The sequence below is a fragment of the Macaca nemestrina genome, chromosome 4, assembly GCF_043159975.1.
Source record: "Macaca nemestrina isolate mMacNem1 chromosome 4, mMacNem.hap1, whole genome shotgun sequence".
Taxonomy (NCBI): domain Eukaryota; kingdom Metazoa; phylum Chordata; class Mammalia; order Primates; family Cercopithecidae; genus Macaca; species Macaca nemestrina.
The window spans coordinates 15,597,364-15,613,490 of NC_092128.1; the positions used below are offsets into that span (position 1 = coordinate 15,597,364).

The 16,127-nt window shown below is 37.7% G+C and overlaps 1 protein-coding gene across 1 annotated transcript; it reads right to left on the reverse strand.

Moving 5' to 3' along the window:
- Window positions 1–225: 225 nt before the first annotated feature.
- On the reverse strand, window positions 226–1,242 carry LOC105471189 (taste 2 receptor member 39). The gene has a single exon (XM_071094326.1). The coding sequence runs from the start codon at window positions 1,240–1,242 to the stop codon at window positions 226–228; it is 1,017 nt and encodes a 338-aa protein (XP_070950427.1).
- Between the last annotated feature and the right edge of the window lie 14,885 nt (window positions 1,243–16,127).

Consider the following 16,127-nt stretch of genomic DNA (forward strand, 5'->3'; position numbering starts at 1 on the left):
TTAAAGAGAGCAAGGGGAGGTAGAGGGCTCAGGTAAAGAATATGACAGCACCACTAAGATTGTACCCATGAAGCAAAAGAGAGATGATCAATCTATATAAAAAGCCACATCAGGGGGAAAGGGTTAGATGAGGGTTGGAGAAGAAAAGAAGAGAGAAAAGAGAGGTCTAGGTGAGGGAATGGCAGAGCCGGTTAGGTCAGGTCCTGTGGTCTTCTTGGGTGCCAGTCACAGAGTCCACTGTTTTGGGTAAAGATGAAGTCGGTGCTGAAGCTGCTTCCATGCTCTTCTCAACCCAGGGTTATCCTTAATCAGTAGAATTGAGTGGCTGGCAGGGTAGGCAGCCATGATGATCTGGCACAAAGTATTCCACAGACTGTTGATGTCAAACATGTTGGACAGGTAGATAAACAGAGCAACTGCATTGAAAATGTAGAGAATGAGAAAGTAGCTGGTAGCTTTGATGGCCCCAATGTGAGCCTCCATGCTAGGGTCCTTGGACCCTGTGGCATTGCTTCCCATGTGTAGGGTGTGTCTCTTGAGAGAGAGGATCAGCAGAATGGCTGCCAGGATGAACATGATCAGAGGAATCACAATCCCTAGGTTAAAGAAAAAAGCCAAACTGACCACACTGATCTCAGAGAAGTATGTTTTCTCAGTGGAGTTGGAAGAGTGGATAGGGAAAGAATTGTCACAATACCCAGTGCAGATGTTGATGCAGAACATGCTGTGACTGAAGGAAATAAACACAGACAGCCATAGAAGCCAGGGTATCAATCCAGAAATTCTCCACCTCAGCTTGAGGAAAAGGGGGTAGGAGAAATTGGCAATCTTCACAAAGTAGAAGAAACTGAGCCAGGCAGCAAACCACAGGCTACAAAAATTTAAGAATATAAAACTTATTTTGAATGCATAATATACAGCGTCTTCAGAATAAAAACTTAGGGAGGTTGAGCTGATGGTAATTTCTAACATCATGAGGCTCTGGAGAGCTATTCTGGATACACTCAGGAAAACCAGGATCCTGCCACTTGTGGAAACTGACTTATTTTGAACCCATTCAGCTGCATGTATAGCCGTGATGAACCCATTTGCAATGATACCAGTGAGGTATTCAGCAAGTAAAACTGCTAAAGTTAAGGTGATGAGAAATGGCGACAATTCACTTTCTGCAGGATCGCAGAGTTTAATCATCCTGAGCTGTTGCTTCCCTTTGGTGTTTGGAGGAAAACATCTCCCTAGCATTTGATGGGCAGATTCTTGATAACTCCCAGTATTCGTGTCACAGGAGGAAGCAGTTGATGCATCATTTCCAAATTCACTCTATTTGTTTATTTCAGAATTCTTAGCTCTACATCTAGAGATGCAAATGTTGGAAGGATTTGGTTTCTAGTCCTCTCCCTATTTTTGAATATGTTGGTAGTAGTTCAATAATGAGGCCCAGGGAAGCACTTGAGTAGACTCTCTTGAAAAGCAGCTAACATGGTACTGAGGTCCGTGTTCTTTGGTAGCTTCAGTTAATTTGAACACTGGTTGACTGATCATCATTTAACTTACTTTCACTTGTGACTGCAGAAAATGACTGAAAATAACTGCTACACACACACACTTCTTATTTTGTGCTAGGAAATGTTCAAATTATTTATTTATAATGACTACATTTAAACCTCACAATAACCTTATGAGCATGTGCTTCTACTACCTCCATTTTGCAGATGAAGAAACTAAGGCATACAGAGGTTAAATAATGTGGCCAACATTACACAACTAGAGTGTGAAAGAACCGGGATTCACACCCAAGTCACCTGGTCCCAGAGTTCCTTCTCCTATCCACCACGTTATGCTGTCTAGACCTGTGGATTCTTTTGTGTGCCCAAGACTAAATGCAGGGTTGCTTCCACTGTGACATTTTTTTCCTGGTAGCCTTTTATGTCCCTACCCCTCTAAAGAAAAATCAATAAAGCAAGAAGACACTGATTTTCAAGAGATAGGACTCTCTTTTCAAAGTAAATTACTTGAGAGGTAATAAATTTAATTATACATAAAAGATCGTACACACACAGACACACACACACATTCACCTTTCATTTTAAGCAAAACTAGGAAAATAAGAGTTGAAGGTAAAACTCCCTAGTTCTTAGTAAAGTAAGCGTAGGGTGCTGAGAGTAAAAGCAATGCCCCAATTCATCCAATTTTGGAATATTAAAACCAAAAGAAAGGAAAAAAGAATCACTTTTATCTTAAGGAAGTTTTTCTGATTTTAAAATGTAAGCATAGGACACATAATGATAAAATGAACTTTTCATTTCAGAGTAAATTAATTTTTATGAATGTATATAACTTTAAAATAATGATGAAGTAATTTTCATAAAGAGAAGGTTGGTGGGTGAGAAGTCTCAGAAAATCTTTATAACATTTGATTTTTACTTAAAGCTTTTTAAAAACAAGGCAAGAACTCATAAACATTTTCTGGCTTGATTAATGATTTTAGATGAGTTGTTATGAATTTTACATCTCATTTGAAAATCTCTATTCCTGAACAAATATTGCCCTTGAATACAGTGTAATAGACAACTGCTCCTCCCTGCTTGTTTCTGCTCATTTGCACGAGTAGACCTGGAGTATCTCAGGACCTCCAGTTTGGTTTTAAGGAGGATTTTTCTTGCCACTGGCTTTCCCCTACTTTTGCTGATCCAGGCTTTCAAGAGTGGGAGGAGAAACAGGACATGGTCCCTTCAGAGGCTGTTGCGTCTTTCCTCATTTGATTTGCTTATCCATGTATCCCACTCCGAGCTCCTAGCCCATGCCGGACACCCAGGAGGCAGTACATAGATACTTGCTTTGATGTATGGCCTTAGCGAAGACCTTCAGCTCAGAGAAGCTCTTTATGAGGGACATGAGGGGGAATGGCAGTTTCACATCTCCTCAGATTTGAAAATCTGCAGGTCCTATGCCTAATCGAGTGTCAGAGCATAAACAGCAAGGCTGAGGGAGAACACAGCAGACTGTGAAGAACATCTGTGTAAGAAACACTGGTCGGTGACAGAGAGGACAGATGGAGGGGAAGCAGAGACAGAGCAGCAGGATGAGAAAGAGCTCAGACAGGGTCTGGCTTCACAGTGTAGGGTGCTGCAGAGGCTGTGGGCAGCAGCTGGCTCCACAGACATCACCAAAGGCGTTTCAGAAGACGCTCTGCTTGCCATAGCTTATGAAAGAGGTGCTTCCTGCAATGGAAAGAGTTTTGTTCATGGAAATTTCCAGGGGCAATCTGAGGGGAGATGAAATAACCTTTCTGGGTGAAAAGATGATCTTCTTAAAGTAACACTGTTGGACTAGTTCTTAAATGGCACCTTCAGTTTCCTAAATACATCTTGGATGTATTCAACTCCTATTTCTAATATTAGGTTGGTGCAAAAGTAATCGTGGTTTTTGCCATTACTTAAAAAAAAGGCAAAAACCACAACTGCTTTTGCATCAACCTAATAATTAAGGAAAGCTCATGAAGAAAACTCTGATCCATTAAGGACATAGGGAATAGTTTTTAAAAGTCTAGTTTATTTGGCTATATTTTTAACTTATTATTGTGAAATAACTTTTGACATAGAGATGAGTTGTAAAGATAGTACAGACAATTCCCATATATCCTCCACCCAGCTTCCACTAATGCTTACATCTTACATAATCATGGTACAATGATCAAACGTAGGAAATTAGTATTGTTACAATACGATCAGCTCAATTTTTGGCTTCATTTGGACTTTTCCAGTTTTTCCACTAACGTCCTTTTTTTCTGTTTGGAGACCCAGTCCAGAATACCACATGGTAATTCATTGTTGTTTCTTTCGTCTCTTCCAATTCAAAACAAATTCTTGGTCTTTCCTTTTCTTTTATGATCTTGACAGTTTTGAAGAGTCCTGGTCAGGTATTTTGCAGTGTATTCTTTGATTTGGGTTTGTCTTTGTTTTCTCATAATTATACTGGGTTAATGGATTTTGGGGAAGAATACCACAGAGATGATGTGCCCCTCTGACTGCAGGGACCCATGATGTCAGTGACTTTTACTAGTGAAGTTAACGTGATCACTTAGTTAAGGTGGTGTCTGACTAGTCTCTCTACGATAAAGTTACTCTTTTTTTCCTTTTGTGCTCTATCAATTAGAAGTAAGTCACTGAGTCTGGCCCACACTCAAGGGGAAATGAATCACACTTCACCTCCCAGAGGAGAACTCTTGAAGAATTTGTGGACATTATTTTAAAAACCAACACAGAAATATTCTGCAGGAGATACTTTGAAGCTATGCAAATATCTTCTTTTTCCTACAACTCTGATCCACTGATTTGAGTATTCATGAGGGCATGCTGCCTGCAGCAATTAACATTACTGTGGTGTTACACTTTTTTGTTTTCCTCTTTTCTTTCACCTTTATTAATTAGAATTCTTCTTTAGGAAAGAATCGTTCCTCCTCTCCCACTTATTTACTTCATCAAACATTTATTTGTATTCCTGTGCACTCATGGATTTTTATTTTATATTTTCACTTGCAACTCTTATCAAAAATCAGTGGACTATATTTGTGTGGGTCTATTTCTTCACTGTCTCTTCTATTCTATTTATCTATGTATCTGTCTGTCTATCTATCTATCTATCTATCTATCTATCTATCTATCTATCTATCTATCTATCTTCTATCTACCCTTCTGTAAAAAACACACTGTTTAATTATTGCAACTTTATAATAAGCCTTGAAGTCTGACAGTGTGAATCCTCAAACTTTATTCATGCTTTTCAGAGTTGTTTTACTGTGAGTGGAGTCTCTGGAAAAATGTTTGAGCAAATTCTTTTCAGCAGTAACTTTGGTTAATTTTAAGATTGTTTTTCTTTAACTTTCTGCAGTTTTTCTACCACGAATGCAGTTTGGATTTTATTAATATTAATATTATTATTATTATTTAATATGTCTTGCTTGGCATTCAGAAGGGACTCTAGATATAACATTTTATATATATATTTTTAAATTGAAAAACTTTCAGCAATTTTTATTATTATTATTTTTGAGATGGAGTCTTGCTCTGTCACCCAGGCTGGAGTGCAGTGGCATGACCTTGGCTCACTGCAACCTCTGCCTCCCGGGTTCAAGTGATTCTCCTGCCTCAGCCTCCTGAGTAGCTGGGATTACAGGCACACACCACCATCCCTGGCTACTTTTTGTATTTTTAGTAGAGACGAAGTTTCACCATGTTGGCCAGGCTGGTCTCAAACTCCTGACCTCAGGCCATCCACCTGCCTCAACCTCCCAAAGTGCTGGGATTACAGGCGTGAGCCACAGTGTCTGGCCCAGCAATTATATCTTTACATACTGCTTCTCAGACTTTTCTTCCATTCTCTTTACCTGGAATTACAATTAGACTCAGTTTTTCTTAACTGTTTTTCCAAGTTTTTAATATTTTTGACTCTGTATTTTATATTCTGAAGGCAACTATGTAATTTACCATGTGTGAAAAGGGTGCAACAATAATTAAAAGCATATAATTACTTAAAATACAAATTTATTGGCTCAAATTACTTTTATTATTTGTTGGTAGTCTGATAAAATAGATCTATTCTAAAAGTATTCTATGAAATCTTTCTAAAAACCACATATCCTGCTTTCTAAAGCAAAATAAAAAGTATTTCTTTGTATTACCTGAACATTAAAAATAATATAAGCAGACAGACAATTTTTTGTTACATATTAATTTATTTTTTAATTTTAATTTAATTTAATTTAATTTTTTAGACAGGGTTTTGCTCTGTGCCTAGGCTGAAGTGCAGTGGCATGATCTCAGCTCACTACAACCACCACCTCTTGGGCTCAAGCAGCCCTCCCACCTCAGCCCAGTAGCTGGCACTACAGGCATGCACCATCATGCCTGGCTAATTTTTGTATTTTTTGTAGGAATGAGGTCTCACTATGTTATCCAGGCTGGTCTCAAACTCCTGGGCTCAAGTGATCTTCCTGCCTTGGCCTCCCAAAGTGCTGGGATTACAGGAATAAGCCACCATGCCTGGCCTTTATTAATGTACTTTAATGAGCTTTTTAGTTATATTTATTTCTGATACCATGTCATTGATACTTTTTCTGAATAATGTATTTTTTAAAATACCTGTTTTGATTGCTCTTATTTTTGTGAAATTGCCTACAGTATTCTTTTAAGTTGCATTTTATGGTTAACACATTTGAAATGATTGACAATTATTGTTGCACCCTTTTCACACATGAACTCTTCTCTGATGATTGAGAAAATAGTTCTTTATAGGTTGAGATAACTAGTGTGTGTGAAGTAAGTTCTGCTACATGGAGTCTGTTCTCAACTGTAACTTTTTAAAACTGAATTATGTAAATATTTTAGCTTCCATTCAGAAAACCTTTCTTTAAAATATTTTGTGACAAAAATAATCAGGTAAATTTTCTCTATTTATGATTCTTTTAAAGGTTTCACCAAATCTAAATCATGCAAAATTCTAGTCTTCAATTTTACTTTATAATAATACAGGATATCTATTTATCTAATCAAAAATAATAACTACACCAAAATATTCCTTTCGAGAAAATAAGATATTCTAGCGTAATTTTTAAATTTTGAAATTATATCTTCTCCATCATTGAGCATACATGACTTAATTTGTTTAGTTTCTTTACTACTTTTGTAGGGATAAATGTCAATACTCAGTGTCTTACTATTTGTAAGTTGTATTTCAATCATTGTGATTTTCTCAAAGCTTTAAAAGCTGAACCATTTTTTTGTTGCATTTGTTTAATACTTTGATTATATATTTCCCTCTAATTTTCCACAAAAGCAATCAAAATTTAGAGAAATTGTTTACCAAAACATTCAATATAATCGTAAGAAAGTTTGGTTCATATACAAAGTACTTCTTCAAAGACTCAAACATATGTAAAGAATGATTGATGAGAGGGAACAAAAAGAGAGAACAAGCATATTGCTATGCTGAAGTATTTTTAGTATTCAAGATGAGATTCATCATACAAGTTTAGTAGGTCAGTTATTCTGCCGACATAAAAAATTTTGCAAAGTTTATCAATTATAACTTCTGTTTTGATGGATAAAGTATCTCTGATTACTTGAATATTTTTAATTATGTTTGTACCTCAGAAAATTTCAATTGTCTTCATATTTCACAGATGTTTTAATTTAGTAAGACCCTAAGCCTTTATTGTGACACTGTGCTCCACTAAAATTTGTGTTTATGTTATTAACTGCAAAACAAATAATTTAAAATTTTGCCTTTTTAAATGAGTTTCAGTAGCACATACTGAAAGGTCAGATATTTCATCTTCAACAGAAATAACTTTTTTTTTTTTTTTGAGACAGAGTCTCACTCTGTCACCCAGGCTGGAGTGCAGTGGCACAAATCTTGGCTCACTGCAACCTTCGCCTCCCAGGTTCAAGCAATTCTCCTGCCTCAGCCTCCTGAGTAGCTAGGATTACAGGCATGCACCACCATGCCCAGCTAATTTTTGTATTTTTAGTAAAGGTGGGATTTCGCCATGTTGGTGAGGCTGGTCTCGAACTCTTGACCTCAGGTGATCTACCCGTCTTGGCCTCCCAAAGTGCTGGGATTACAGGCGTGAGCAACCTCCTGGCCAGAAAGAACTTTTAAAAGCTTTACTTTTATTTCATGAATGGGATGAACACAATCTAACCATTATTTGAATTAACTAATTTTTCGATTTGAAAGACTCTGGTAAAATTGATACAAAACTGATGTCATGTAATTGGGAATTTTTTCTTCTACAGATGGATTCAACATATTATTAGCTTTCAATTCCTTTTTTGTACGCACAGAAAAACCTTGGAATTGAAAATGAATACTTGGGAATTATACTTCTTTCTTTCCCATTTAGAAGTCTTTTATTTCTTGCCTAATTGCTCTGGCTAGGACTTTCAATACTATGTTTAATAGAAGTGGTGAAAGTGTGCATCTTTGTCTTGTTCCTGATCTTAGAGAGCAAGATTTTAGTTTTTCATCTTGAGGATGATGTTAGCTGTGGGCTTGCCATATACGGACTTTATTATGTTGAGGGACATTCCTTCTGTATCTAGTTTGTTGAGACTTTTTTTTTATGAAAAGGTGTTGAGATTTGTCAATCTTTTTTTACTGCATCTGTTGCGAGGCTTGTGTGATTTTTGTCCTTTATCCTGTTAAGTGGTATATGACATTTATTGATTTGCATTTGCAAAACCATCCTGGCATCTCAGGGATAAACCTGACTTGGTCAGGATGTAAGATTCTTCTAATGGGCTGTTTAATTCTGTTTATAATATTTTGTTCAGAATTTTAAATTTATTTTCACAGGGATATTGGCCTGTCATTTTCTTTGCTTGTAGTGTCTTTGTCTGGCTTTGATATAAAGGTGATGTTGGGCTCATAAAATAATTTGGAAGTTTTCCTTTTTACATTGTTTTGGAAGAGTTTGTAAAAGTCTGGCATTAATTCTTTAAGTGTTTGGCAGAATTTACTAGTGAAGCCATCTGGTCCTGAAATTTTTTTTTTGTTTGGAAATTTCTTTGTTTGGAGATGTGGCACACATCTGTAGTTTCTGCTACTCGGGAAGCTGAGGCAGGAGGATCCCTTGAGCCCAGGAGTTCAAAGTTACAGTGATCTGATCTTTTAACTTTGATTTTTTAGAGACAGGATCTCACCATGTTGTGTAGGCTGGTTTGGAACTCCTGACCTCGAGCCATTCTCACATCTCAGCCTCCCGAAGTGCTGGGATTACAGGTATGAGCCACCACACCTGGTCAAGTTGGGAGGCTTCGGATTACTAATTCAGTCTCCTTACTCGTTATTGGTCTCTTCAGATTTTCTGTTTTTCATGATTCATTCTTGATAGGTTGCATGTCTCTAGGAATTTATTTCTTCTCATTTATCTAATTTGTTGGTGTTTAATGTTCATACGAATCTCTTAAATGTCCTTTTCATTTCTGTAGCATCAGTTGTAACGTTTCATCTTTCATTTCCAGTTTTATTTATTTGATTCTTCCCTCTTTATTTCTTATTTAGTTTAGATAGCAGTATTGGACCAAAATGAAAGGTCACACTCTACTGAAAGATAGAAATCAAATGCATCTTCTGCAGATACACATTGATGTCATTTTAGGCATAGTCTTTTTAAAGTGGCAACTAATTTTTCAAGTCAATGTTGAGGCTCCCGCAGCAAATTTGGTCTAGGGCTTTCAAGTAGTCAGTGATGTTATTATAGCCATTACGATAGATGGTAAATGGCAACAAACATATTGTGCAAGTTACATGTTCATCATCAACTTCCTTGAAAAATGAAAATTCAGTAATTAATTTTCATTATCATACATTTTGTTTTCTTGAGCTCATTATGCCAAAAGCTTGATTGAAAAAAATGTCAAATAATCAAATAAGTAGTTGTAGATATTTACGCCTTACAAAAAATGACAAATTATCATTACAGGAACATTCAGACCTCTCTTTATATGTTCTATAACAGGACTGCTCAGCCTCTATTTCCTACTCGCTTTTCCTGTACAGTGAAGCTATAATTTCTCACCTTTTCCCACTGTTCTTATCAACTAGTGATCTGAAGTTTTCATAAAATTCTCAGGTCACAGCAAGAGCCTTGGCACGGCTGGTGAGTGGGGCGGGCCGGCCTTGGCAGCAACATTGTTTACCTTCGCATTACTATCTATGGCTGGAGAGAGAGGGCTGTCCTGAGCCACTTGCTTAGGAGTGCACTTTATTTTTGCAGTAAGTTCCCTGGATAGCCTCCTTCAAAAAGAGGTATTAGCGTCCTTCTATTTACGGAAACTATAGGGAACACCCAGCTGGGTTTTTAGGGGAGTAGCTCATATATTACTAGAGAAGACCTTCGTAGAAGTTGGAGTACAAAATGAAAGTGCCAAATTCATCCTGTCATATTTTAACGTAGCAGACTAAAAATTAAAAATAGGGCACAAATGCTAAATCTAGAGAGGGCACTGGAGCAAAAGGCATAGACTAATATGCTTGTGGGAAATTTCTCTAGCTCTAGCAAAATTCTTTAACATCATATTCTAATTTACAACTATTATTGGGTCCATTTCACAGTTTATTCCTTTTATTTGTGTCTTTAAAAACTTCAGTGAATATATTTTTCCTTTGCAAAATTTCTAATGGGTTACTTTTCCTGTTTACTTCTTTTTGTTTTATTTCTGCCCCTTTAAAAAAATTTCTGCCCTTTTAAGATTATACCATTAGTTAAACATTAGCCCGGCATTAGGTTTCTATGTTGTGTCTTACAGTTTGGGTCTGGTGTTTCATCTTGAACCAGGGAGTCTCTCCTTTCTCCATAGTCACCCTCCCTGTCTAGCAGTTTCACTGTGTTTCAGTCCCTTCTTCCTGGTGCTGTGGTTTCCCAGTGAAGAGCCAAGATTCTTGCCTGGGGCTAATATTGTTGGTATTGCAGATACTTAGTTTCTATGAGTTGCAGCTCTTTCAGGTGTGTACATTTCTGGTAAACACCTGACTCCTGGTTATATGTAGTTTTCCTTCAAAATGGTGTCTTTTCCTCTTACTGTATTTCTATTTTTTTTTTTTTTTTTTTTTGAGACGGAGTCTCGCTGTCACCCAGGCTGGGGTGCAGTGGCATGATTATGGCTCACTGCAAGCTCTGCCTCCTAGGTTCACGCCATGCTTCTGTCTCAGCCTCCCGAGTAGCTGGGACTACAGGTGCCCGCCACCACACCTGGCTAATTTTTTGTATTTTTAGTAGAGACGGGGTTTCACAGTGTTAGCCAGGATGATCGCGATCTCCTAACCTCGTGATCCACCCGCCTTGGCCTCCCAGAGTGCTAGGATTACAGGCGTGAGCCACCGCGCCCGGCCCACCTCTCACTACTTTTCTGACCCTAACACCAGACTAGAATTTTAATGAGTTTTACAAAATTTTGATTTTCTTGCTAAGGACCATAAAAATGTGTCCTTAGCTGAAAAGCCTACACCAAAAGAAACATATCAAATGTCTTGTAACCATTTATTGCCATTGATATCTGATTTCATGCAATTGTTTTCTTTTTCTTTCCTTCCTGTAGGAGTTGCTGTTGGGGCTCCACTGTCTTTCCTTAGTAACGATCATTCTTGAACATGGTGAAACTTATTTTAGTTTGTGTTCCTCTAGGGACAGACTTTAAGACCAAGATTTGAGTAGAAATATTTTTTAGTTTTTAATTTTTTTAATACTCAGACAATATAAGGTTTTAAAAAATAACGGTACATTATTAGGCCAGTTCCCACAGTGGAACACGGAAGCTTCATCCTGAGAGGAATCTCTGGCAAGTGCTGTGAAACATGTGACTCATAGTTCTCACATCTCACAGACAGAAAAGCGTGGGTTCTCCATGACAATTTTCCCGTCATTGGTTGAGGGTTGCTCTTCAGGGTTTTTAGTGACCCCATCCCCACTTACCCCTGAAGTCTGCAGTGTGTGGGCAAAATGACCTTTCCTGTCTCTGGTAGAAGTCCACTAGCACAGAGAGGCAGGTATGGCAGGTTGAAATTGCTCAGAGGGCACAGGGATGGTAGGGTTCGAGGGATGGACAAGGCACTAACGATAGCTCCTGCGGCTTCTTACTGTACACACCTGCAACTCCAACCTTGGGGAATCTCTTGGAGTGCAAGACCATACTTCTACTCTTCGTTTCTGTGAGACTGACTATTTTAGTTACCTCCTGTAAGTGGAATCTTGCAGTATTTGTACTTCTATGCCTGGCTTATTTCATTTAGCAACATATTCTCCTGGTTACAGGTTCATTCATGTTTTTTTGTTTTTGTTTTTGTTTTTTGGAGATGGAGTCTCACTCTGTCACCCAGGCTGGAGTGCACTGGTGCAATAGTGGCTCACTGCAACCACCGCCTCCCAGGTTCAAGCAGTTCTCCTGCTTCAGCCTCCTGAGTAGCTGGGATTACAGGTGTGCACCACCACGCCTGGCTAATTTTTTGTGCTTTTAGTAGAGACAAGGTCTCACCATATTGGCCAGCCTGGTCTTGAACTCCCAAGCTCAGGTGATCCGCCTGTCTTGGCCTCCCAAAGTGCTGGGATTGCAGGTATGCACCACATGCCTGGCCAGTGTTTCGTTTTTTTAAAGCCTGAATAACATCCCATTATGATATTACATATATACAAATATATATGAACATCCCATAATATTCCATATATATAAAAATTTCTTTATGACACATAAATAAATTTTTGAGAGTTTTATTATAATTTATTTACCCATTTGTCCATTGGTTGTTTCTATATCCTAACTATTGTGAATAATCCTGCAGTGAACATGGAAGTGCAGTGCTGGTGTCTCTTCAAGATTTTGATTTCACTTTTTTGGATACATATGCACAAATGAGATTGCTGGATCATATAGTGGTTCTATTTTTATTTTAAGGAAGCTTCATGCTATTTTTCATAGCAGCTTTACCATTTTACATTCTCAACAACAGCGTACAGCATTCCAATATCACCTCCTCCTCCCCAGCACTTATCTTCCTTTTTTTAAAATCATAACCACTATAACAGGTGGGAAATGACATTTCCTTGTGGTTTTGATTTGCATTTCCCTGATGATTAGTTATGTTGAACACCTTTTCATATGCCTGTTAGCCATTTGTATGTCTTCTTTGGAGAAATAGCAATTCGACTCTTTTCTCCATTTTGTAACTTTTTTTTTGTTTTTTTATTAGACTGAGTCTTGCTCTGTTGCCAGGCTGGAGTGAAGTGGCGCAATCTCAGCTCACTGCAACCTCTGCCTCCCAGGTTCAAGTGATTCTCCTACCTCAGCCTCCTGAGTAGGTGGGACTACAGGCACCCACCACCATGCCTGGCTAACTTTTTGTATTTTTTTTTTTTTAGTAGAGATAGGGTTTCACCATGTTGGCCAGGATATTCTCAATCTCTTGACCTCGTGATCCACCCTCCTCAGCCTCGCAAAGTGCTGGGATTACAGGTATGAGCCACCATGCCTGGCCCATTTTGTAATTTTTTATTTACTTATTTACTTATTGCTATTGAATTGTAGGAGTTTCTTATATTTTTTGGATATTAAACCCTTATCAGATACATGATTTGCAACTATTTTCTCCTATCCCACAGGTCGCCTTTGAATTCTGTTGATTATTTCTTTTGCTATGCAGAAGTTTATAGTTTGATAAAAACTCTCAACATACTGGGTATAGGAGGATTTTTTCTCAACATAATAAAGGTTATATATGACAAACCTGCAGCTACTATTATAAGCAACAGTGAAAAATAGAAAGCTTTTCCTCTAACACCAGGAACAAGATGAAGATGCCCCCTCTTGCCACTTCCATGCAACATAGTACTTGATATGGTTTGAATTTGTGTCCCCTCCTGAATCTCATGTTGAATTAGAGGAGGGACCTGGTGGGAGGTGAATGGACCATGGGTAGAGATTTTCCCCTTGCTGTTCTCCTAATAGTGAGTGAGTTCTCACGAGATCTGATGGCTTAAAAGTGTGTAGCACTTCTCCCCTCGCTGTCTCTCCTGCCACAATGTGAAGAAGGTCCTTGCTTCCCCTTCACCTTCTGCCATGATTGTAAGTTTAGTGAGACCCCCCACCAAGTCATGCTTCCTGTAAAGTCTGCAGAACAGTGAGTCAGTTAAATCTATTTTTTCATAAATTACCCAGTCTCAGATAGTTCTTTATAGCAATGTGAAAATGGATTAATACAGTACTGGAAGTTCTAACCAGGTCAATTAGGCAAGAACAAGAAACACAAGTCATTTAAATCAAATCACAAGGCATTCAGATGAAATCAGAAAGGAAGAAGTAAAAGTATCTTTGCTCATAGATGACATGATACTGTATGCAGAAAATCCCAAAGACACTTCCAAAAAACTTAGAGTGAATAAACAAATTCATTAAAGTTACAGGATACGAAATTCACCTATGAAAATTTGTTGAGTTTTTATATACTAACAATGAATCATCTAAAAAGGAAATTAAGAAAACAATTCCGTTTACAAAAGCAGCAAAGAGAATAAAATAGAATAAACCAAACCAAGAAGGTAAAGGACATACACACATATCAAAACATTGATGAATAAAACTAAAGAAGATACAAATAAATGGAAAAACATCCTGTGTTCATGGATTGTAAGACTTAATGTTGTTAAAATATGCATACTATCCAAAGCAATATATGGATTCAATGCTATCCCCATTCAATCCCAATGGCATTTTTAATAAAAATAGAGAAATTGATCTGAAAATTTATATGAAAACACAAAAGACCCCAAATAGCCAAAGTGATCTTGAGGAAGAACAAAGCTGGAGGTATCATACTTCATGATTTCAAAATATATTACAAAGCTTCAGTAATTAAAACTACAGGATACTGGTGTAAAGACATACACATAGACCAATGTAACAGGATAGAGAACCCAGACATAATCCTACTTATGTATGGTCAACTGATCTGTGACATGGGTACCAAGAATACATAATGGATAAAGGATAGTCTCTTCAACACATTTTGTTGAGAAAATTGAATGTTCACATGCAAAAGACTAAAACTGAAATATTATTTTATGCCATACACAAAAATCAACTCAAAGTAGGTAAAATACATTAAAGATTTAAACATAAGACTTGAAACTATAGAACTCCTAGAAGACAACACAGAGAAAAAAACTTCTTGATATTGGCATTAACAACGATTTCTTAGATATGACAACAAAAGCACAACAACAAAAACAAAAATAGACAGCAGGGGTATATTGAACTAAAAAACCTTAACTTTGGATAGGTTGGAATGGGGTACTGGTAGTGTTTTATTAAAACATGAATAATTATAAGTAAGAATAATTGTAAGAGTTAGGGCATTGGATGACTACTATGATTGGTTATAGAAACCCAGAAGAAGGCCAGGCACGGTGGCTCACACCTGTAATCCCAGCACTTTGGGAGGCCGAGGCAGGCGGATCACGAGGTCAAGAGATTGAGACCAACTTGGCCAACAAGGTGAAACCCTGTCTCTACTAAAAATACAAAAATTAGCTGGGTGTGGTGGCACGTGCCTGTAGTCCCAGCTACTCAGGAGGCTGAGGCAGGAGAATCGCTTGAACCTGGGAGGCAGAGGTTGCAGTGAGCCAAGATCATGCCACTGCACTCCAGCCTGGCAACAGAGTGAGACTCCATCTCAAAAAAAAAAAAAAAAAAAAAAAAAAAGACGACAAAAAAGAAGCAGAAAAGAATAATAAGAAACCCAGAAGAAATGACAGGGTCAGATAGGTATAGGTCAATGATCAACTCAAAATATAGTTTCAAAGTCAGAAGGCAGTTTAAAAAGAGTCTCACCTCTTGCAATTTTCAGTACACCTACAGAAAATCAGGGATGCTGAAAGTCAGACCTAAGATTTCATAGTAATGATGGCAGATTTAAAAAGGATTGAATTCACAGCCTTAGCAAAGATTCCTGTGATAAAGTTAGGACCCTTGTGAGGACTAAATATATTCTAGGACTTGGGATTAGGGGATTTGGATAGACACACATAAGAACATTGAATCCCCAGGTTTGCTGAACCTTTAAAGTTTGCTAGAAAAGAGCAAACTTCCTTTGCATAGAGACCATGCACAGACCTCATCTGAGATAATGTTTTGTCTTGTTCTTGAAATTTGCCCATCTCTTTCAACTCATTGATTTTAGACAATCACTAGGGCCAAGTATCAGTGTGGCCCAAGAAAGGAAGGACTGTCCCTGTAATGGAAAGGAAAAGATTACTCACCAAAGTGCTGGCTAACTTTTATCAACAAGAATGAGGTGAGGATGCCTGGGAATGGATTTTGACCATTTTGAATAATAGGAAACACAATAAAAGATTAATTAGAAAGAATTTTTTGACACAGAGGCTGTATTAGTTATCTATTGCTATGTAATGAATTCCCACAAATGTAGTGCCTTAGAAAACATGCACACACATTTATTATCTTTCAGTTTCTGGGGTCAGGAATTTTGGGCACAGATTAACTGGGTCCTCTGCTTCAGCATTTTTCACAGGCTATAGTCCAGGTGTTTGCCAGGGATATGTTCTTTCTGAAGGCTTA

Coding starts and splice junctions, on each gene's coding strand:
- LOC105471189 (XM_071094326.1), bottom strand. CDS start 1,242: ATGCTAGGGAGATGTTTTCCTCCAAACACCAAAGGGAAGCAACAGCTC.